At 40.2% G+C, this 25,166-nt stretch overlaps 1 protein-coding gene across 7 annotated transcripts in view; it reads right to left on the bottom strand.

The window, feature by feature from the left end:
- Positions 1-3,913: 3,913 nt before the first annotated feature.
- Gprasp3 (G protein-coupled receptor associated sorting protein family member 3) overlaps positions 3,914-25,166 on the bottom strand; it is a 41,524-nt gene continuing 20,271 nt past the window's right edge. For 2 of the 7 annotated variants that reach the window (XM_076918403.1, XM_034484857.2), the window contains 6 exons: positions 10,972-11,100; positions 8,854-9,550; positions 7,988-8,069; positions 7,625-7,700; positions 6,512-6,616; positions 3,914-6,228 (listed from right to left, as the gene is read on the bottom strand). In XM_076918403.1, the coding sequence (XP_076774518.1) occupies positions 4,331-5,947 (1,617 nt within the window). In that variant the 5' untranslated portion in view covers positions 5,948-6,228; positions 6,512-6,616; positions 7,625-7,700; ... (1 more) ...; positions 8,854-9,550; positions 10,972-11,100 and the 3' untranslated portion in view covers positions 3,914-4,330. The other 5 variants (XM_034484860.2, XM_076918404.1, XM_076918406.1 and 2 more) reach the window with 5 other exon arrangements.

Genomic DNA, 25,166 nt, shown 5'->3' with positions numbered 1-25,166 from the left:
TATAAAAAATGTCAAATAAATAAAATAAATTGCTGCTTTTCAAAACATCTGTAAGAGAATAAATTTAGCACTGACTGTGAGAAAATATCTTCAGTCCAATTTTCTAACAATATTCTGGGATCCATTTTATTATAAAACAAGACAAAACAAAAGAAAAACTCCAAAACCTCTTACAAATCTTGGTATAATCGTCCATGCTTGTATTCCCAACACTTGGGAGGCTGAAGCAAAAGGATTGCTGTGAGTCTGAAACCTAGACCTCAAGGGAGACCCTGAATCAAAGCTCTACCTTTTAACACCAACAATATATTTTTAAAAGCGATGTTTTTAAATGCTAAATATTTAAAGGACAAAAGACTTATTTACAAATACTTCACTGAAGATATATGGGTGGCAAATATACATATGAAAAAATAGTCAACATCATTAATTATTAGGCAAATGCAAATTAGAACCACTATGAGGTATAGAAAAAATTAAATGAGTAATCATAAGAAGTACTAGCAAGGACGAAGAAGAACAATGTTTACTCACTATTTTTTGCAATGTAAACTAGTACCACTTTGGAAAAAGTAAAACTAGGACATACTGTATAATCTCCCAACACTCCATTCCCATTTTTTAATTTAAAATCAATAAAAGTATATGTATCCAAAACAACTTGTACATCAATTCTCATAGTAGCTTTATTTTCTACAACTCAAATCAGAACCCAATGCCAACTAACAGTTGAATGAGCAAACCAACTATGGTAAAGACATAGTGGACTATTACTTGACATTAAAAGGTGATGAACTATTAAGACACATGACATGGATAAAAACTCAATTTTGTTGAACAAAATAAGCCAATATCCCTCCCATGAGTAAATGTTTCATGATCTTTTATATTAATTATAGAATTTTATTGTCTTGCCAGAAAGTAAATCAGTAATTCCCTCAGGATGGGACGAAAGCATCACAATGACATATCTTGGGCAAAGGGTCCACTTTGTATTTTGATACAGTTATGGTTCCATATGTCAAAACGTTTATGACATATGAAATCTTCACTTCATATACTGTAAGGTTGTATTATACAGTAAGGTTCCATCTGTTATAAGCTACAAGCACAAGGAATGACTAATGTAAAAGTTTCTGTGCTCTTGAGCAAATATCTGGATAGATGGTTTGAGAATCAGGGTAAGTTATATATGGCTTGCATTTCTAGATCTCACAGAACTTTTATAGGATTATGTAGGGAACATATTCAAGGCTGTGTCATAAAAATGCACACTTTAAATATTCAGTTTAATGTATATGAGCTATGTGTCAATAAAGTTATCATAAAAGCATTGGTAGATTATATACTAATTTGTAGGGATAACTGATCAGAGGAAAAGGTAAGTTGTTGAATACTGTACTCTAATTTTTGAAATGAATAAATTTGTTTACTATGCAAGAATATGAAACAGAAGATAAAATATGACAAAATAACATGGGAAAATGTTCATAAGTTGGGCAGCAAGAGTTACAAATAGTACTACTTAAAATATGATTTGTTTCTTGACCGAACATAGTAAAGCAAGTAACTCAATGGTCTCACATGTAAGGATTTTTCTCTATTATCTCAGACTAGGGACTGTAATTTCTATCAGGAGTGTTGGAGAAATCAACTACACCCTCCATGTGCTGAGAAACTTTCTGAAAAAAAAAAAACAGATTTCTAGAAAAGACCATCTATAGGATGAAACAGCAACCTCTCACCTTGGTTTCCTCTTCCTATATTCCTGAAGTTGCAGTTCTGGGCCTAAATTCCCTGGTTAAGTTTATTCTCAATCATTGAAAGTTGAAACAGAAGATGAGATATCCTATCAGAAACATTTGGCCTTTCATATAACATGTGAATAAATCATGACTCATTTAAAATTGTAGTTATGATTTTGCAAGGAAAAATAGAAGCAGTTAGCTTTCTGAATGCATGCTACAAAAAGAGGATACAGAATGATTCTGGCTCTTTCAAAAAAAAAAGTACACACAGAAAGATAGGATCTAGCTTTCCTTTCTTTATGACTCCTATACCTACATCTCATTTACACAATAAATTGGATACCAGGGGTAACCCTAGCTGAGATTCCTACCAGAAGGAGACTGAAGTGGCCACCTCCTATATAGCCAGGCAGGACTTCCAGATGAGAGAGGGAGATATCAACCCACCCACAAAATCTTCAACCCAAAATTTGTCTTGCCTAAAAGACGCACAGAAATAAAGAAGGAGCAGAGACTGAGGGAATGGCTAACCAATGACTAGCCCAACTTAAGTCCTAGCTCATAGGAGAAAGCCAACCCCTGATATTATTAATGATAACTCTGCATATGCTTGCAGACAGGAACCTAGCATAAGTGTCTCCTGAGAAGCTTCTCCCATCAGCAGATGGAGGCAGATAGAGACCCATAGGCAAACACCAGGCTGAAATTGTGGAGTATTGTGGAAGGGTAGGGGATAGGACTGAGCAAGTAGGAGGGGATAAGGACTCCACAAGACCAACAGAGTCAACTAACTTGGACCTATAGGGGCTCACAGAGACTGACCCACCAAGCAAAAAAGCGTATGTGGGCTGGACCTAGGTACCATACACAGTTGTAGCAAACGTGCAGCTTGGTTTTCATGTGGGTCCCTTAACAATTGGAGTGGGGGCTGTCTCTGACTCTGTTGCCTGCCTGTGGATACCCTTTCCCCTACCTGGACTGGCTGGTTGGGCCAGGTAGGAGAAGGTGGGAGAGGATGTGCCTAGTCCTGCTGGGACTAGATGTCCCAGTGTAGGGACTCCCTTTCAGTGAGGAGAGGTAGTGAGGCTAAGAAATTGGAAGGGTAGGACTGGAAAGAGAGGGGGGATTGTGATCTGGATATAAAGCAAAGAAATAAAGAAATTATTGAAACAAAAGAAACTTGAAATACAGAAGATGGGCTTGCCTATCAGAAATATATGGAATTTTATGTAATATGTAAATAAATCATGATTCATTTAAAATACTGGTTATGATTTTGCAAGAAAAAATAAAAAAGCAGTTAGCTTTCTTAATGCATGCTATAAACATGTATAGAATGATTCTGGCTCTTTGAAAACAAATACACACAAGCTTCACTTTCTTTACGACTCCTACATCTACATCTTATTGACACGATAAAGTTTTGGAGACTGGTTTCTCAGATACTGCCTGGTAAAGTACATATATTAATTTCAGACATTCCATCTGGCATCTAGCCAGACAAATGACTAGTCAACATGAATTTGGAGGAAGCCAAAACTTGTTAACTTGGTATGGGACATTATCCATTAGAAAATTAAACTACTACTAAAACCAAAAGAGTCTCTGTGCTGTGAAGGCTATTGCCTAAAAAGGGGAATGAGTGTCAAGGTAGTATAGTGAGATGGGTTCTAGTGGGAGAAAAATCACCTGTGCCCCCTGCTAGGTGTGAAGAGCTAGGGAACAGCACATATTGGTTATAATTATGATTGGGGAATGCTCAGAATGAGAGATAATAAAAATATGGTAACTAGCTCACAGGATCACCACAAAAGGAATAAAACTTGTAAAATATGCCAATCTAAGTGTGTGATGGCAACTAATAAGAAAAAAAATACTTCCTTTTCATGCTTACCTTTTTCTTCTTTGACATGAAAGATAAAATAGTCTACAATTTGAAATTTTAGTATAAAAGTAAATTTTAAAATGAATATATTGTAGAATTTGTGTAATTCAGGACCATTCGGTATTCTATAATGAAATGTTTGATGTAGTTGGATAAAGGGAGAACAGAAATCACTCTTGTATTTAATAGCATATAGTAACCTGCCTCCTTTTTTGAATCAAGAGTACACATTTAGCAATAGGCATATATATGTATATATCATATACACAAACACACAGTGTAAGTACCATCAGATATCTTTATTTGCATATGCCTTATTTCTGTAACTAGATTACAAGACCAGTAGTTTCTTTTTGCTATCTGGAGCCACAAACAGATCTAAGCAGATACTAATCCTCAAGACATTGTACTTCTGAGAGTTGGATCACAGTTTCCTTAAGTAAAATGTTAAAAATCTGCTAATCTAGATAAGATAGAAATCAATAAACTTTTTTATCTCAAGATGTAATATTTATTTGATACATCAAAAATGTTCTAGCTTTGTGCTAGAACCTGCCACAGGTAATAATATGTAAAAGATGTTAAGACAAAAATGTGAGAGCAGTAATTACCAAAATATTATGCAAAACTCTTTGGGCATGTACAGCCAATTAAATTTTGGACACCATTCAGTGTTCTCTTTAATTTCTGGGTCACTTTACATTCTTTCAATAATCCCCTTAACTTCACGGAATATGGCAGTAAGAGTATTGTAACTCAAGTGATCAACTACTACAATTGAGCCCTTTCTAATATGCTCCTTTATGTTAATAAAGATGGCCACAGCACTAACAAGATTGGCTTTTGCCTCTTTTTGGTTAAAGATAAGTTTTAACGCTGCTAATGCCTTCATATTTATCATATCTCTTGCTGCCTTGGGATTTTCAGACATATTCAAAAATACTTTCAAAACAAGATTCCTAGTCTTACGATTTCCCTGGGACAGCAAATGGAAAAACTCTGAAAAGTAGCTAACTACAATGTAGTGATGAACAGACTCAGTAGTCAGCTGCCCTATTATCTTTAATCCAGACTGCTGGCCAGGTGAGTTCAAGGGGAAAGATACAGTTTCTTTACACATATGCTTAACATGAAATTCAACCTTGTGTTGTCTATCATCCCCAGAAGAATTCAGAGTAATAACAGCCTTTTTTATACTAACCTCAGGGGAAGAAAAACTGAGCAAGCTTTCAATAAGTGTCACGACACCCACTTCATTAATGAATTCCTGGGCAAATGGATGAACTTTATATATACCCATTGCAATCTGTGCTATTTTATGAATAAGAGGATCAGTAGTTGACTTAAGTATGTTAACAAGCTTTTCAAATTCCGGAGAATCCAAATAGCACTCCATTTTGCAAGGGCAAGCAAATGGCTTGATGCCATTCTCTTCTCTGATCTTGATTTGCTGTCTAATTTCATCTAAGGTCTGGACGCAAGGATCAGAACCAAATGGATACTCAGGTATAGGCTGTAGGTTTGAACGAGTATTCTTAGTAGAAGCTGTTGAAGTTTCCTCTTCATTTGAGGCCAGAACAATATATGAAGACCTTGCCTCAGATGAGTCCTGGGATCTATAACCCAACACTGCTGGAGTTACAGCAGGAGCTTTGGGCCAGATAGTTACCTCAGACCAGTCCTTTGGCCTATCTTTTTCATTAATTTCATCCACTGGCTGAGGTTTAACTATTTTGAACACAGGTTTAGGATCAGAATCAAAACCAGTGTCATCACCTTCCCAAAACCAGTTCCCAATAACGTTCTCTTCCTCCTCGTCATCAGCCCCTGACCTAGACTTGTGGCTGGTCCTAGGTGTGGGCTCCTCAGCACGGGCCTGGATACTAGTATTAGGTATATTTTCACACTTAGCAACAGAACTATTACTAACCTCTTCTCCCTTCCAGAACCAGGAATTGATACCAGAATCTTCTCCAGCCCAGAACCAGCTATCACTACTGGGCTTATCTTTACGTGTGGATCTAGCAAACTTGTTCTCGGCCCTATGGTTGAAATCTGAAGTGCCTTTTACTGGAGCCTTAGATTCTGATCTTGCTCCTTCTTTTGTCTCAGAAACTACCTTGCCCTTAGACCCTGCCTTCATCTCTGCCCCTGCATCTGATTTCGAGCCTGCCTTACCTTTCCCTTTGTCCCGGTTTTTGCCTGCACCTCTGCTTGCATTAGCAGCCTCCCTCTCAGCCACAGCTCTGGCTTGTGCACCTGCCCTTTTTTCTAGTTTAGCCTGCGCCCTAGCCTTATTCTTTGAACCAGTCATGGTTGAAGCAGTTATATAAACCTTTCCAGTCTTATCCTTAGTTCTGTTTGTTCCACGTTGGTATCTTTATACTTGTTAACTTGGTCAGATAAACTTGGCAGAAAGAGTCAAAGACAACTGTCACTTCAGTCGTTACAAAAGTCCCTTTTTGATATACAGTCTCTATCGATGATAGGGACAAATTAGAGACACACTCAGGTTAGGGAGAAGACGATGATTTCCAAAGGCAGAGCCGTTGAAAGCAATCTTCTCCCAATCCAAGTCTACCAGTGGAGAAAGACCTAAAGTAGGAAAAAGAAAGACTTTGAGTGTCTTCCAACTTTGGTCTTTTATACAGATAGCCACACAGGACATGAAAGGAGATTTGAATTGTGGGGTTGGAGGTGTGGATTAGTAGAAGACTCTGCTATCTCATTTTATTTCTTGTGTATTTGCATCCAGCTTATTCTTTTCTCTTCACCATACACAACAATAGTGACAGCAGGTAAGATGGCTGGAGTGGGAGAAGCTAAGGAGCACCCAGCCCCTTTGGTCCCATACTGGTATACACCATCAGGTACTTACAGGCTTTCAGAAAGGCTTCACTAAGCTGCAGTGATGTGATGGGATTATTTCCTCCTTCCTCACTTTCACTGTCAAAAAGCTGTCCAACCAACTTCAAAGGCAGAACTATAAACAAAATTACACATGGGATTAGAATTTTGCGTATTTGACAGACTAACCTAAACTTGTATCTCCGTGAATCTTCTTCTCTTATGGTTGCTATTTACATGTTCTGACCTGGTATCTGCTAATTACCTATTGACACAATCTTTGCTCCCTGGCCTCCCACTCTCTGTAATGAATATGAGGGCAGCAACATCTGGAAAGTTGGAAAACCTTGGGTCCAAGGGAAGATCTGGTTTCATCTGTGTGTGTTCGTGCTCACATTCATATTCACCTCGAATTCTAAGTGAACACACGTCTCTACAGCAGCAGTTCTCAGCCTTTTTAATGCTGCATGCTTTTAAAAGAGTTCCTTTAAAAGGTTCACATTGTAGTGAACCTAAATCACAAAATTATTTTTATTGCTACTTTATAACTGTAATTTTGCTTTTATGAACTGTAATGTAAATATGTGATTGCAGGATATCTGACATGTAACTGTTATGAAAGGATCATTCAAGCCCCCTCCCCTGGACCCCCAGAGGTGACATGACCCACCGGTTGAGAAACATTGCTCTACAAGAACCTAGAAACAGGTTTGTGGATAAAAAAAGTCGTAGGCAAAAGTCAACATCAGAAACAACAACCATAAACCCACTAAAGGGATCGAGATGACAGAACACCCATGAAACGGTTTATAGCACATGTTTCTGTATATTCAAGGTTGTTAAATATCTCCCACATGTGGTCAGCCCTGCCCCACTTATTCCTCAGATGTGCTCAGGACCTGTAATCTATCTGAATGTGCATCCTCCTAACCCTAAAGTCATGCATTTTCCCATTCAGGGACTAAATTTCTTTCCCTGAGAAAAAAATATAAGATATAAAAATAGATAGTGGAACACATACAACTACATTTGGGAAGAAGGCAGGAAAGCTAATGAATACAGTAATTTTAAGGTCATATTTGAAATAACAGCCTCCCCGTGTATAGCTAGATCTTGCCTCATGTACTATCAATGCCAGCCTTACCACAAAGCAGGATCCTCGGGAGATGCTATTCTTCCCACTAAAGGAGTGTCCTCTGGCTGGAGAAGAGTTGATCTAACTGAGGAAAATATAAAGAATGTTGACCATGGTATAAAATTATTAGGTTTATGGGCAGATTTCCAAAACCCAAGTTCAAACACCTCTTTTAAAGGATCAGGAACCAAGTAAATGATCTCTATCAACTCAAATGGCCACCTTCAGAAACAGCACATTTTTTTTTTCTCGTACTGCTTCTTTATAAAAATATGAAGGACTAGGAAAAGTGGTTGGAGATGATATATGGGGTCCCAGAAACAGACACTTAAATCCAATAGTGATTTCAAGTATTTCAAGTTGAACACTCACCTGCACAAAAAGTTCTCCTTTACTTTAACTCCATTTGAATATTAAAACAAATGTTCAACGTGAAATGTTGAGAAGATGGATCCTGAATATAAAAGATAGGATAATGTCATAATATTCATATAGCCAGGAGTTCTGCATATATGGCCAACTCCTTATTCTGACCAATTCCTCACGGTAAATTAGGTACAAGAGTCTAAGTATAGAAGGCAATAAAACAATCCTGTATTGTAGGCAGATGAACATTTCATTCTTATGTTCTGGTGTCTTTAAAATCGCTCCTCTAATTATGTTTCCCCTTCCCCAGAATGCACCACTCCTACTATCCTTACAGGAGACTTTGCCACCAAGCAGGAGACTGTGGGAAGAGACAGCATACACGATGCAGGGCAGGTCAGAAGGATCCCTTTCTGGAAATATGGGCCCAGGTAGAAAGGCGACTCACCACACAGAGCTGAGCCATCGCCAGAGCTAGCCACCTGTCCCCAACCCATGTACAGCAACCTCCAAGGCGCACCACCCCCAGCTCCCGCGCCGCCATTTCTCCCATAGGCGCCTCCCCCACATCCCTTGCAGGGCCCAAACACCAGGAAGGGCCTGGGGGCTGGGTGGGGGGAAGGCCTGCTGGCAGGCCATCTGCTCTGCAGGCCTCCAGACCCTCAGACTCAAGACATTCTGGCTGCCACCCTGCGCCCAGGGCCCGGTTCGGATACCCGCCTCCTCTCTCCACCGCCTTGGGTCTCCGGGCACCGCGCACACTCCAGGGAGGCCGCGACCCGCTGGACTCCACTGGACTCCACTGGACTATCCGGACTAGGCAGTGATTTGCTGTGCGCGACCGCCCGGAGCCCCGACACACCCCCACTTGCCTGATCAGGCGCACGGCCCAGGTCCCTGGGCTCCCCCGCGTCCCCCTCCTGCTCCTGGCCAGTCTCTGTCCTCCGCAGATGCTCTCACAGAGCCCCCACCTCTTTGCGCGCGAGTGGAATGACAGAGACGTGTCCCGCCCCTACGTCTCTGCAGCAAACGGCAGGGGCTGCGCAGACTGCGGCAAGCCAGCTCGCCTGGAGGGTGTCGGGAAGGGGGCGGAGGGATACCGCGCACGGGGCTCGACGCCCCCTCCCGGACCCACTGTAGTTCCGACTCGGAGTGGGCGGGGCCAGAGACAGCCCCACTCCTCTTGGAGGGGTGGGTTTCACCAGTGGGCGTCTGCAGACCCCTGTTCACCCTAACCAGAGACCACCATCACTTCTGGGGGGGGGGTCGCCACTACAGTGTGTGGGATGGCTGAAATCTAAAGTCTATGAGGGCTTTGGGGAGGGCGACTATGGAGAGAAGGTGGTCTGGAGATGTGGAGCAGCGGAGGGATACTGATTCCCCCTGCACTCGGAAGGAAGCTGGACATTGCCAGCCGCCTGCCCCCAATTCTCCGTTGTTTTTGATGCCAGTAGGAAGGGAGGAGGGCTTTTAGTACTGCAGCTTGAGAGGAAACAGGTAGCCTAGCAACAGTCTGCAGAGAGGGCTCTTGGCTCTTCCAAGCTTTTCTCTCAATGCTTCATGGAGTTCCTAGGGGAACAGAAATGGAAGCACCTATTACAGCCCTCAACACTGCCCCAGGGTAAAGCAGACTTCTGTCCCTGAGAAACCAACCAGAGGTCTGGGGCAAGAGTCATTTTGCTTCCTTTTCCTTACTTGGACTAAAAACTCATTTGGTCACATATGACATAAAAGAACTGGGGGGTGGGGTGGGAGTGGGTTGGGAGAGAGTAGGTGATAGGTCAACCCAGAGAATCAAGAAGCTTTAAGAAAAACAACTAGCATGCAAGCAAATTTTAAAATATAATTTCAACACCAAGGAGTTTGAACAGAGGTACTCAGCATGGGTGGACCAGGCTGCTGCTCTGAGAACACATGAGTTATTAAATAAAATTCCTAGTACCAAGCACTGTGTGTTGCTGGTTAAAGAGGCCTCAGAACAGTGGTTCTGAACCTATGGGTTGTTACTTCCTTAAGGGTTGAATGGCCTTTTCACAGGGGTCACATATCAATAGCCTGCATGTCAGATATTTCCATTATGATTCATAACAGTAGCCAAATTACAGTTATGATGTCACAAGGAGAATAATCTTGTGGTTGGAGGTCACCACAACACAAGGAACTGAATTAAAGGATGACAGCATTAGGAAGGTTGAAAATGACTGCCCCAGAGGCACCTAAAACAACATAAGCTATTGTGACATTCTTTGTTGCATGCCATAACTAGCTATTAAGACTCCATTGCTGAAGAATCACGCTTTTTTGCTGTAGCTCAGAAAAATCAATATTTTAAAAGACTTTAATTCTCTTTTTTCTTAAAACCATACTTTATTTTATATAGTAATACAAATTATATATTAACTGATGTAATATAAAAACATATTAACTAACACTATAATAGAATTATTTGAATATAATAAAATTATTTGAGTAGAATTAAATTTAAACAGAATAAAAGAGAATTGAAAGAGAAAAGTATCAGGTTATATAACTCCTCTCAAACAGGTAAAGTGTGGGTAAAATAAGTGAGACAGAGATAATGTAGTTTTAAGTAATAAGAAAAGACAGAAGGTAGGCAAAATGACACGTAAGTCATGAAAGAGAATGCAAAGCTAGTCAACTCCATCAACTCCCCCTCCCCACTCAAGTGGATGTATGAATTCAACTTTTTGTATATTGAAGCAGAAAAACCCCATTTTTGCATCCCCAAAGAATCCTATATGTGTTATTCCTTTGAGGCAGTGACTGTGAAGTGATTGTGGGCTGTCCTTTCACTCCATTAATAATTATTATAATAAGAATTAGAAATGACTAGCCCCTGAATACATATATTACATTGACCCTGTGATAGTTTGTATATGGTTGACCCAGGGAGTGGCACTATTAGAAGGTATGGCCCTGTTGGAGTAGGTGTGTCACTGTGGGTACAGGCTATAAGACTCTCATCCTACCTGCCTGGAAGTCAGTCTTCCACTAGCAGCCTTCAGATGAAGATGTAGAACTCTCAGCTCCTCCTGCACCATGTCTGCCTGGATGCTGCCATGCTCCCACCATGATGATAATGGACTGAACCTCTGAACCTGTAAGCCAGCCCAATTAAATGTTGTCCTTATAAGAGTTGCCTTGGTCATGGTGTCTGTTCACAGCAGTAAAACCTGAACTAAGACAGACCCCATTAGATAAAGCAATCTTGAACTGACCAGGAAACTCCCTGCTGGACAGATTTCATGCTGTCAGAAAGCACTATGCAGTCTGCTGGGGGAAGAAAAGGCATCAGTGGTCTTACCTAGTGCTGAACCCTCATAGTACTGACCCACTAGGCAAGATGTGGCCCTTGGTGCAATAGTGGCAGCACCATTATGGGGCTAAGGAAGTGATTTCTGTTTGCATTTGTTATTTAATCCACCAGAGAGATTTTATGCCTGGCATTGTACACCTAATTAAATATCCATCATAGATTCTAGGATAAAACCCATTATTCTGATTTTGATAAATGGTTATGAAATCAAACAGCTTTCTAAATATTTATGGTTATACTCAAATATTTGTGCTATTCTTTTTGTTTGTTCATTCTTGTTTTTTTGAGGTAGTGTTTCCTGGTGTAGCCCTGTCTGTCCTGGAACTCACTCTGTAGGCCAGGCTGGCCTTGAACTCTCAGAGATTTGCCTGACTGCCTTACCAGTGATTGTGTGCACTACTGCCCAATTGATTTGTGCTGTTCTTAATCTTGGTCAGAGAAGCTTCATTTGAAAACAAGCAGTGGTTAATGTAGAAATTCATAACTTGTTAAATGATGAGAATAAATGTAACTGTTCAACCCTAAATGGATATCTATATGAATCTTCCCCTAGCATAAGGTTCATGGAACACTGCAGTAGAGGAAGCAGAAAATTTGTATGAGGTGGAAGCTGGGAAGGAATAGTGTGAAATGCTCTCTCTCGTAAATATGACATGGACTCCTGGCACAGCACCTGTGGTTTTTGCACAAGATCTGTACAAGACTAATATAGTTAAAATTCAAGCATAGAGAACAAAGACTGTTCACACCATCTCCACACTCTCAGGCCTAATCCTGGATGAACATGTCACATACCCAGGCAAAGTGGGTATGTGACATGTTCATCCAGGATTAGGCCTCCAGCACCACCCCCATGCTCTCAGGCTTAGCTCCAATTGTGCAGCTTCTTCACTGGTATTCACTGTTGAGCTCACCAAGAATGAGTCCCACCAGAGCCTTCTGTGCCTTCCTGGGCCTAGCTCTAGCTCTAGATATGCAGCTCCTGCACCTGTCTTGCCTGTCTGAAGAACTGGTGAGTTCTTCAGAACCTCACAAGTGAGCGTCATCCCCATACTCTCTGGCCTAGATGCAGATATGCAGCTCCTGCACCAGCCCAGTGTGAGGTAAGTTAGAAAATGATAGCAGACAAACAACCAATGAAAGAAATCCAAGTCCATGTACAAACTCACATCACAAAAAATGAACAATATGAAAGGCTAAGAGACACAAATATTGATAAGAACTCAACCTAAGATGAAAGCAGAATTGAAAAACTCAATAACCCAATCACAAAATGCAGGTAAAGGCCTTACAAGCAGAATGACTCAAGTACAAAGAAACCCCAGGGGAAGCATACAGAAGACCTCCAAAAGACAAAAATTTCTGAATCATGAGCATAAGAGGAAAAGAATCCCAGGTTAAAGGCATAGACAAGACCTTCAATAGGATCATAGAAGAAAATTCTCCAAATTAAAGACATATCCATACATATATAAGAAACTGAGAGAGTACCAACTAGACAGGACTGGATACTAAATTTCCCATGGCATATTACAGTTAAAACATACATTATTTATCTATAAATAATCTATAATCTATAAATAGAGGATATGAGAGTTGCAAAGAAAGGCTGTAAGTCACGTTTATACAAAGGAAAATCCATCCAAAAAGCAGCTACTTTCTCAATGGGAAAAATTAAAGCCAGAGGAGCCTGGAGTAATGTACTCCAAGTTCTAAAAGACCAGTGACATCAACTTAGACTACTTAACCAAAAAAATTACATCTGTCATAGTTGAACATCAAAGAAAATCTTTTCATGATATAAATATGCTTAAAAATATGTCTATCAAACCATCCCTATTAGAGAATACTGGAAGCAATACTTCAAACTGAAGAGAGAAATAAACATAGCCAAGAGACTATAGAAAGAAAATAAATTTAGTTACGAGTACTGAGACACACTATGATGATGAGCACAAACAATAAGAAAGAAAAATAAAACAACAAAATGACTGTAATTAACACACATTTCAATAATAACATTACAAACATTAATGGCTTCAACTCAACCAAGTATACAGGCGACTTAAATGAATTAAGAAACAAAATCTATGGTTTCTGTTGTTGTCTACAAGAAACTCAATCTTTGTGTTACGTATAAAAAATTGAACTTACTCTCGAGGATAAATGAAAGTGAAAGGGGAAAAATAATTCCAAGCAAATGGAACCAAGAAGCAAGCTGGTGTCACAAATCTTAATATCTGACAAAATAGAATCCATACTAAAATTAATCAAAAGAGATAAAGTAGAACACATCATTCTAACTAAGGGAACAATCTGCCAAGAAGATATTATAATCCTAAATATATATAGACCAAATTCTGGTGCACCCAATTTCATAAAAAAAAACCATACTATTATTGAAATTACTGGAATCAAATACACAGAGTAAGTCTAGCTCAGTAATAGTAGATGCAGACAGTACCTCCCTTTCTTCAATAGATAAGTCATCTGGACAAAAAGTAAACAGTAGAATTAAATAATGTCATACATCAAATTAATCTAACAGGTAACAACAGAATATTTCACCTAAACATCAAAGAATATACATTCTACTTAGTAACCCATGGAAGCTGCTCTAAAATGAGACCACATCCTGGAACATAAAACAACTCTCATCAAATCCAGAAAAATTGAAATAAACACATATACTGACCAGAATTAAATGAAGTTTAAGATGAACAGTAAATGAACCTAGTAGTTACATAAATTCATGGAGAGTAAATGACACATTACTTAATGATAAATAGGTCAAGAAAAAAATAGATTTAAAATTTCCTGGGATTAAATGAAAATGCAACTGTAGGGTGCTAAGGTCCTGTTCCCCAACTGGTTCTTGATCCATCAATAAAGATGCTAGCGGCCAATGAGCTGGGCAGAACAGATGAGACTTCCGGATCCTTGCAGGAAAGTAGCAGATGAAGGGGAGAGAGGGAGATTTTCAACAAGCTTCTGAGGGAGAAAAGGTGACCAGCCATGTGAGATCTTGGCTGGAATGGCCATAGGCCATTTCCCCAGGTGGGAGATTAGAAAAGCAAGTAAAGCTGAGGGAAGTTTTAGGTTGCTGAACAAGGATAAGGTAATTAGCAACTAAAGATGAGGGCAGATTTAGGGTGCTGAGCTAAGAGTATTGGGAAGAGCACACTAGTCTCAGGAGATAAGGGAGATTAGAAGTGCTCCACAATTGAGCCAAGAAGGCAGGTTGAAAATAAGGTGTGTGTGTGTGTGTGTGTGTGTGTGTGTGTGTGTCTTTTATCCACGAATCTGAGGGAACCTGGGTGGGGCTGGTAGCTCGGTCTGCCTGGAGTTTAAAGCAGGGTAGTAGAAAACTACATGCCACATGTAACACAACACAACTAAGGAGCACATTAAAAGTGGTCCTAAGAAGAAAATTTATAGTTTTAAGCACCTGTATTTTTAAAAATCTAGAAAGTGTACAAATGACTTAATGACAAAACATTAAGAATTTGGAGAAACCAAACCAAATTAAACCCAAATGCAGTAGATGGCAAGAAAAAATAAAACATAAAGAAATTAATTAAATAGCAACAAAGAAAACAATGCAGAGAATCAGCAAATCTATGAGCCAGATCTGTGAGAAAATAGATAAGACTGACAGACCATTGGACTTATTAACCAAAATAAATAAACAACCCAAATTAACAGAATCAGAGATAAACAAGAAACATTTTAACAGTCATCAAAGAAATTCAGAATAAGGGAATACTTTAAAAAACTATACTTATTAAATTAGAAAATCCATAAAGAGATTGACGAATTCCTAGGTTCGTCCAAACCACTGAGGTTAAACCAAGAAGAAACCAATAATTTAAGCAGACACAAAATAAAAAAAAACTGAAACAATAATTTTAAAGTCTTCAAACTGACCTGGACTCATAAGGGCTCACAGAGACTGAACCACCAACCAAAGAGCATGTGTGGGCTGTACCTAGGCCTCCTGCACATATGTAGCAGATGTGCAGCTTGGTCTTCATGTGGGTCCCATAACAATTGGACCAGGGGCTGTCTCTGACTCTGTTGCCTGCCTTGGATCCCTTTCCCATTGCTGTCAGGCTTCAGTGGGAAAGGATACACTTAGCCTTGCTGTGGCTTTAATGTACCAGGGTGGTGGAATGAAGGGAGGGGGTGTAAGGGGGGAAAGGAGAAGAGGAGGGAGGGGGCTTTATTCAGGCTGTAAAGTGAATCAAACCACAAACAAAACAAAACAAAACAAAACAAAACATAGGCAAAATAGATTCACAACAGGATTTGACAAGACTTTCAAAGAAGATCTACAATCAATAGTTTTTAAATTTTTCAAAAATTAGGAACAGAAGACATATTTCAAAGTTCCCTCTATGAAGCCAGTATTAGCCTAATGCTAAATTCAGGTAAAGACACAAAAACAACAACACTACACACCAATATCTCTGATAAACAAAGGTACAAAAATTCTCAATAAAATACTGGCAAACTGAATAGAGGAATATATCAAAAAGATCATCCACCACAATGAAGTTGGCTTTATCTCAGAGATGCAAGGTTCAATGTACATAAGTCATTAAACAAAATAAACATACAGACTTTTTAAAAAGTTGCATGATCATTTCAAGAGATGCCAAAAGGGCCTTCTGACAAACTCTAACATACCTTCATGACAAAATACATTATCCCCATTTCTTTTGTATATAGTGCATGAAGCAGCATTAGCTGGAGCCATATGATAAGAGAAGGAAATAAAAGGCATACAAAGAGGAAAAGTAGTTGAATTATCCCTACTTGCAGACAATACATTATGATACATGGTATTTCAAAAATTATACCATGAAACATTTTAGAAATGATCAACACTTTCAGAAAAGTGGCAATTTACAAAAATCAACTTTAAAAAATTCCATAGCTTTTCTGTTTTTCTCCATTAATTTGTTTATTTATTCACTTTACAGCCTGAATGAAGCCCCCTCCCTCCTCTTCTTTCCCCCCCTTACACCCCCTCCCTTCATACCCTGGTACATTAAGCCACAGCAAGGCTAAGTGTATCCTTTCCCACTGAAGCCTGACAGCAATGGGAAAGGGATTCAAAGGCAGGCAACAGAGTCATAGACAGCCCCTGGTCCAATTGTTATGGGACCCACATGAAGACCAAGCTGCACATCTGCTACATATGTGCAGGAGGCCTAGGTACAGCCCACACATGCTCTTTGGTTGGTGGTTCAGTCTCCGTGAGCCCTTATGAGTCCAGGTCAGTTGACTGTGTAGGTCTTCTTGTGATGTCCATGACCCATCTGATTCCCTCAATCCTCCCTGCTACTCTTCCACAAGACTCCCTGAACTCCACCTAATGTCTGGCTGTGGGTCTCTGCATATGTTTCCATCAGCTACTAGATTATACCTCTCAGAAGACAGTTATGCTAGGCTCCTGTCTGCAAGCATAGCAGAATATCTTTATGAGCGACAGGCATTGGCTCTCTCCCATCAGATGGGTCTCTAGTTGGGCCAGTCATTAGTTGGCCATTCTCTTCTCCATCTTTACCCATACACATCTTTTTTTTTTTTTTTTTTTTTTTTTTTTTTTTTTTTTTTGGTTTCCTATAGCTGCTGTAACAAATTGCACTTACTGAGATATCTTTTTTTTAAGATTTTATTTATTTATTCATTCATTCATTTACTTATTTATTTTATGTATATGACAGTAGCTATCTTCAGACACACACACCAGAAGAGGGCTTTGAATCCCATTACAGATGGTTGTAAGCCACCATGTGGTTGCTGGGAATTGAACTCAGGACCTTTGGAAGAGCAGTCAGTGCTCTTAACCACTGAGCCATCTCTCCAGCCCCACCCATACACATCTTGTAGGCAGGGCTCATTTTGGATTGAAGGTTTTGTGGGTGGATTGATGTCTCTCTCCCTCCACTGAAAGTCCCTCCTGGCCAGTAGCCTTTCTATATACCAATAACAAATATGATCAGAAAGAGAGCATAGAATCATTCTCACTCAAAATTGACTTAAAAAAAGAGTCCTAGCCAAAGGGGTAGAAGACTGTTGCATTGAAAGCTTTAACTATTCAAAAAAGAGACTGAAGAAGACACTAGAGGATGAAAAGATCTCCCATGCTCATAAACTGGTTCAATCAATGCTGTAGAAATGACCATCCTACCATAAATAATTTACATATTTATGCAACCTCAATCAAAATTCCCACAACATTCTTCCTGCAGATAGAAAAAAAAATCCTAAACTGCAAAAGACCCTCAATAGCCAAATCAACCCTCAGAGAAAAGAACAGTGCTGGAGGAATTACCATGTTAGATTTCCAGATAGGTTATGGGGCTGTAGTAATAAAAACAGCCTTATATGGGCACAAAATATAAATATAGATCAATGGAACAGACTAAAACTCTCAAACATAAGCATATGTAACTACAACCCATAAAATACCAGTAAAATATACACAATGGAGGAAAGGCACCATCTTCAACAAACAGTGCTAGCGACACCGGATGTCCCTATGTAGAAGAATTAAAATAGAACCATATATTTTTTAGCCTGCACAAAAATAAACTCCAAATGGACCAAAGACTCCAATGTGAAGCCAAATACACTGAAATGTATAGAAAATATGGAACACATAACAATGGAGTTCTATTCATCTGTAAAGAAAAATGAAATCATAAAATTCATAGGTAAATAGATGGCACTAGAAAGTATTAAATTGAGTGTGATAATGAAGACAAAGAAAGACAAACACTGCATGCTCTTATTTTCAGAGCATAGCTCAGCATCTATTATATTATTATTATTATTTACATCCTAATCACAATTTTTCTTCCCACTTCTCCCAGTTCCTCTCCCCACATCCCCTCTGTCCCCCATCCACTCCTTCTCCATTCTGTTCAGAAAAGGACAGGCCTTCTATGGATATCAACCAAATATGGCAAGTTGTAATGTGGGTCCCTGTTCCAGAGGGCTTCCCAGAGGGGGTCCAGGCCAAGGGGACAGAATGCAAGCAGGGAGGGAGAATCACCTCTGCTGCCTCCACTGCTGCCTCCACTGCTGCCTCTGCCGTGTCTCCACTGTTGCTGCTCAGTTGCTCCCAGGTGCTGCACCTGTCTCTCTGCACTGAGCTGGTCTGGGCTGGGTGTGTGAGAAGCCAGCTAGCTAGCAAGGAAGGGAGGGTCCTGAAGGCACTTAAGGAGAGCAGATCTCTTCCCAAGTGTTGCAGCTCTTAAGACATAAACTCTCAAACAACGGGATGATTCTTGCACACCTTTACTTCTCCCAAATAGGGCTCTTATATACAGTTTTGGGGTGAGTCAGGGTCTAGCAGCAGATAACACCTACTGACTTGGTCTGAGAGCTTGGAGATACCTCATCTACATGTGAGAGAGCCTGAGGCACTGTTCCTATGTGACCGATGACCATAGACCTCTCTGTGGGAGGGGCTGTGGAGGGCTGAAGCTAAGTGAAAGGAACCAGGGGCCCAGGAGAAAAGCTGAACACCTACCATCCCAATAGGGTCCAGGGTTCCAGGCCTGTGCTTGACTAGGTGCCCAGCCCACCGCCCCACACTGTAATAAGACTAGGCATCTCCACTTGTATTAAAGCTGGACTAGGCAACCCAGTAGGAGGAAACGGGACCCAAAATCTGACAAAAAGAGTCAGAGATAGCTCCTATCCCACAAGAAGACCAAGCTATACAACTGTAACATATATGCAGAGACCCTAGGTCAGTCCCTTGAAGGCTCCCTGGATGTCAGTTTCGTTTCTGTGAGTTCCTATGAGCCCAGGTTAGTTGATTCTATGGGTTTGTGATGTCCTTGACCCCTCTGGCTCCTACAATCTTTTTTGCAGGATTGCCCAAATTCCACCTAATGTTTGGCCATGGGTCTCTACATCTGTCTCCATCAGTTGTTGGGTGAAGCACTAATCTATGAGTATCTAACTCAGCATCTTTAGACATGAATATTTAATATGGACTAACTGCAGAAATCAGGAAAGTGAAAAGGGACCATGGGGATGGGTGCTCTAGAGAGGGGGATAGGAAGACAGGTATTGTGAATGGGTAAATGGGAAAAATGAAGGGTGCTTTAACTGAAAAGGGAGAGGAAAGGAGGGCAATACAGAGGGAGAGGAAGTAACATCAAGAATGTTTAAAAATGGCCACATGTTTATTTAATATATATGATATATATATATGGTTTGCATGAAGTATGACAGATAGATGGAGTGATAAGGTTCCCCCAAACCATAGACCATCTAACAAAAACCCCACCTCTAGGCATGGAAAATCTCTCTTAAGAGTTGTTAGTCATGGGGGGTTTCATGAGGTTCCCAAACAACTGCCCTTGGGTACCTCCATGAACCTGAAAGCAACACTCCATTTCTGAAGACACAATAAACTTCAAACACAGAACTTGGAGGAATTGCATTGGATCTGACTTGGAAGTTCCCTCCCTGAGAGCTAACTCTCATAGAATCCAAAGGTGCTATGCAAGCTGCCAATGCCAATGAAGGAAAGCAATCAATAGTCCTACAAAGTTGTAAAGCCTAGGAACAAGAACAATGACCAGAAGGGCAAGATGTCCCAAATATGTTATAGGGGAATTTATATCTTGAAAGATAACCAACAACTTTTTAGTTGGACTTAATACTTGTTCGAGGCTGTAACTCATGTCTGGTACTTGAAACCTGTCCCTGGTGAACTCATGGAGTCTAGAGAAGAAACTATGACCACTTTTCTAAGCCAGTGTAATTCCCTTTTATAATTCAAATGAAAGAAGCATAATGTAGTCTTCCATATCACAATAGCTGAATTAGACCCAGTCCAATCCCCTACCTTCAAGATGTTCAAGGTTTCCTGGGAGAAAGCAACACATTTCAGCAAACAGCAGTACTGCATAGTAACCTCTACACCAAAACTATGTCCACACTCTCTAGGAGCATGAGGGAAGAGGGATCAAATCTGCTTAAAAGTAAGGAAAACATCAGAGAACTATTTAATCAACAGACAAGCACTCCTTTTCTTAGGATAACTGCTAAGCCAGTATAATTTAACTGCATTCTATTTACTTATCCTTATGCCCACATGTAAGGGTAGCTTTCATCTCTCATCAAAAAAAGCTTTATTTTAAACAGAAGATGAAGCTATTAAAGATATTCACAGCTGGTCAAAATGCAGAAAACAAATGACCTTGGGGTACTTAACCTCAACTGATAGTCTATAATATAACCTCTAACCTCAGGCTCAGGTAACATCTTAGAGGAAAGTAGAAATGTTTTAAATGTCAAAGGAACAGACAGAAAAAGGACTGATCTTGTTTTGTAATACAATCTGCTAGCCTGTGTCTTTTGATAGGGAGGATTAGGACCACTGGTAAGTTATTATTGAAAGGTATATAGTAACTCCTCTTTGTTGATTTTGTAGCTTTGAGTTTTTTCATAGTTTTTTAAAAAAGAATATATTATTACATGTATATGTATGTCTCTATTTGGTTTTGTGTATATGATTGCAGTGTTCCCAAAATCCAGAGAGTGTATAGGATCCCCTGGATCTGGAATTAAAGGTAGTTGTGAGCCACCTGATACAGGTAATAGGAGCTAAACTCTAGTCTTATGCAAGAACACTACGTGGTCATAACTGTTAAGCTATCTCTCCAGATCAGTCCTCTTTTGTTTAACCACTATCCCGATCTTTTTACTAGATTCTCTGAACTAATCTTTTGACTATCCTCTATAGGGCTGGCATGGTGGTCATAAAATCTATTAGCCTTCATTTTCACAGAAAATTTTCTTTCTTTTATTACAGTTGATAGTTTTGCTAGGCATATAAGGCTGGATGGGCAGTTCTGATCTTTCAGAAATTGAAATATATCTTTCCAAGCCCTTCTGACTTTAAAGGTTTCCATTGGAAAGTAAACACTTATTCTCATGGGCCTGATTTTATATGTGACTTGGGCCTTCTTTCTTGCCACTTTCAAAACACTTGATTTGTTCTGTACATTTAGTTTTGTAGCATGGAGGTTTTTTTCCTGGTTCTGTCTATTTGGTGTTCTATGTACCTTTTGTATCTGCACGGGAATCTTTCTCCTAGATTTAGGGAATTATCTTCTGTGATTTTATTGGAGATATTTCTTATTCCTTTGACTTGAAATTCTTCTCCTTCTTCTATGCCTATAATTAATAAATTTTGCCTTTTCGTGGTGTCCTAAAGATCTTATGGGTTCCATTTGCATATCATGAACTTTGACTGAGTCTAATTACAATCCCACTATTGTATCCTCAACCCCTGAAGTTCTGTCCTTCATATGACCCATTCTATTGGGTAGTTCTCTAGGGAACTTACACATTTTATGTACTACATTTTATTCATACATGAATATGGTATATTTAAATCAGCCTCACCTCCTTCCAGACCATCACATTTGACCTATTGTATTTTTCATTTCCATTGTCAGTCCAGTGTAGCTTTTCCTTCAATATTTCTACCTCTTTATTGAATTTTATATCCCCACCTTAATTCATTGTCTCTTCTCCGCTATCTATTTTTTTATGTTCTCTTGGAATATATTTAGTTTCCTCATTGAGATGTTTTAACTTATTTATTATTGACTTTTAAAACTGTATATGTGGAGTTTTGTTTAGATTATTTTCACTGCAGACATTACTGTAAGATAAGTTATTTTTGGAGGAGACAATTTGTCTTGGGGTTTTGCTCTGGGACCTGTCCATCTAAGATTAGAGCATTGGCTAAGATTTTTGTTGGTGGTGGTTAAATTCAGGTCACTTTTTACTTTATTAGAAGTGTTTGCAGAGTTCAGAAGAGACTAGGTTGTATCAGAGTTGAAGTGATTCTTTCCTTGTGATAGTTTGCACATGGTTGTCCCAGGGAGTGGCATTATTAGAAGGTGTGGCCCTGTTGGAGTAGGTGTGTCACTGTGGGTACAGGCTATAAGACCCTCATCCTACCTGCCTGGAAGTCAGTATTCTACTAGCAGCCTTCAGATGAAGATGTAGAACTCTCAGCTCCTCCTGCACCATGTCTGCCTGGATGTTGCCATGCTCCCACCATGATGATAATGGACTGAACCTCTGAACCTGTAAGCCAACCCAATTAAATGTTGTCCTTATAAGAGTTGCCTTGGTCATGGTATCTGTTCACAGCCGTAAAACCCTAACTATGACAGAAGTTGGTTCCATGAGTGGGGTATTGCCTGACCATTCTTTTGTTTGCAAGAATGTGGATTTGGGGACTTTGTATTTGGAAAGCAGTGGAATACTTTATATGGACATATAATAGGCCATCCTAGTAGGAATATGGAAGGCTTTGTTGCTCTGAGTGATTTGAATTATGTGAACATGGCCCAAAAGGTTTCAGTGGAGAATTTCAGTATGTGGCCTCCCAAATGTTTTTGTGATATTTTGGTGAAGAATGTGTGTACTTTTTGCCCTTGCCTGAAGAGACAGGTATACATATCTCTGAGTTCAAGGTCAATGTACAGAGCAAGATCCAGGACAGCCAAGCTTAGGCAGTGAAGGGATTGGAAAAGAGGAAGCTAGTGATAATGTAATAGAACAAAGGGGTGGGGCATATTCCAGCTCCTGCAAGCAGAGGAACAAGGCAGCATCTTCGGCCATGTGGCTCTTGCTTTAAAGTGAAAAACAGAAGGGACTACTGGGACAATTAATGCTGGTTAGCTAGAGCTAAGAAATTAGTGGTGATTAAGAAGACACCAGCATTACTGAGGTGAAATCTTCTGGGAAGTGTTTTCTGAAAGCACAAAAAGCCATGTCCCAGAGATAGCCACGGTTGTATCTTGTGCTGCGGCTGTGCTTGATAATGTGTAAGAGTCACCAAGTGGTACTGATTTTGAAGGCATGAAGGGGTCATGAAGAACATCTGGGGTTTGGCACTGTGAGAGGCCATGGAAGGCTCTTGGTGAAGGTGCAGCCTCAGTTGTAGTTGATGGCCCAGGACTGAAGGGGTCATGCAAAGGAGTTGAGGCTTGGCACCATGAAGAGAGCCTATGAAAACCTATTAGTGAAGCCTAGCTGCAGCAGAAGACCCCAGTGTATCAGAGATGTCAGTGCCATGGGATGACCACCAAGAACAGCAGCAGCAGTGGAGTGGATCAACCTGTATTTAGAGTGCTACAGAGGGCAGAGCTGGAGAAGTGACACCAGCCCTTTGGAGGAGTCCAGAAGATCATGTGTGGATCCGAGACATTGGAACAATTAAGCTGTAACATTGAGATTGCCTTGGAGACCCCAAAATGTTTGAGATGCAAGAACTGTGGGCTATCTGCTAACAGGGAATGGAACCAGCCCAGGAAAAGAAGGTTTGTTGCAGTCAACAAAGATGAAAAAAGAGTTGGAGATCTAGAGACCACTTTGACATTAGACATGGAGATGCAGAGTTTGGAGTTTGCCCAGCTGGTTTCCTGTCTTGCTTTGAGAATTACAGTTAAGTGATTGGATGAATCTCAGAAGAAACTTTGAACTTTGAGCTTTTAACATTGTTGAGACTGCTATAGACTATAAGGACTTTAGAAGTTGGAATAAATGTATGTATTTTTATTATGCTGTGTTTACATACAGCCCCCATAGACTCATATGTTTGGATAAGCCTATAGGGGCCAGGGAGTGGAATGTGATAGCTTGCATTTGCTTAGCCAAGGGAGTGGCACTATTAGGAAGTATGGCCTTGTTGGATCAGGTGTGTCACTGTGGGCTTGGGCTTAAGACCATCACCCTAGCTGCCTGGAAGTCAGTATTCTGTTAGCAGCCTTCAGATGAAGATTTAGAACTCTCAGCTCTGCCTGTACCATGCCTTCCTAGATGCTCCCCTTCTCCCACTTTGATAATAATGGACTGAACCTCTGAACCTGTAAGCCAGCCCCAATTAAATGTTGTCCTTATAAGAGTTGCCTCAGTCATGGTATCTGTTCACAGCAGTAAAACCCTAACTAAAGCACCCCCTTTCAGACTGTTAGTTAGGGAACCAGGTTGTATCCTCAAATTCCCATTGTGACTTGAGTACTGTTTGCAACTATATTTACTGTCCAGTGGTAAATGCACCGTGAACACTGAGAATCAGTTAACTAGAAAACAATCCCTGATTATGTCTTGTTTGGGAAAGCAAAGGGAAACTGATAATATACTAATGATCTGTAGTAATATATATGTAGTACATATATGTAATATATATTATACCAATAGTTTGTAGTAGTGTGTTAGCTATTGTGGGTATTTGTGGAGAAACTTCAGGCGAAGAATAATGAAATCATAGTGGGATTAGTGATTCTTATTAGATTGCTTGGTAAGATATAAAGGAAAGGGACTGTACTTGTTGGTTTTATGTGTCAACTTGACACAAGCTGGAGTTATCACAGAGAAAGGAGCTTCAGTTGAGGAAATGCCTCCATGATATCCAGCTGTAAGGAATTTTCTCAACTAACTATAAAGGGGAGGGGACCCAGCCCATTGTAGGTGGTGCCATCCCTAGTCTGGTAGTCTTGAGTTCTTCTATAAGAGAGCAAGCTGAGCAAACCAGGGGAAGCAAGCCAGTAAGTAACATCCCTCCATGGCCTCTGCATGCTCCTGCCTCCAGGTTCCTGCCCTGCTTGAGTTCCAGTCCTGACTTCCTTTGGTGATGAACAGCAATGTGGAAGTGTAAGCTAAATAAACCCTTTCCTCCCCAACCTGCTTCTTGGTCATGATGTTTTGTACAGGAATAGAAACCCTGACTAAGACAGGGGCATACTTTGGAACAATGATAGAACCAAAGAAAAAACACATAGGAGGGGTGTG

Source organism: Arvicanthis niloticus, chromosome X, assembly GCF_011762505.2.
Source record: "Arvicanthis niloticus isolate mArvNil1 chromosome X, mArvNil1.pat.X, whole genome shotgun sequence".
NCBI lineage: Eukaryota > Metazoa > Chordata > Mammalia > Rodentia > Muridae > Arvicanthis > Arvicanthis niloticus.
Note: the sequence above shows the minus strand (reverse complement) of the source record. Positions and strands in the feature narration are given on the sequence as shown.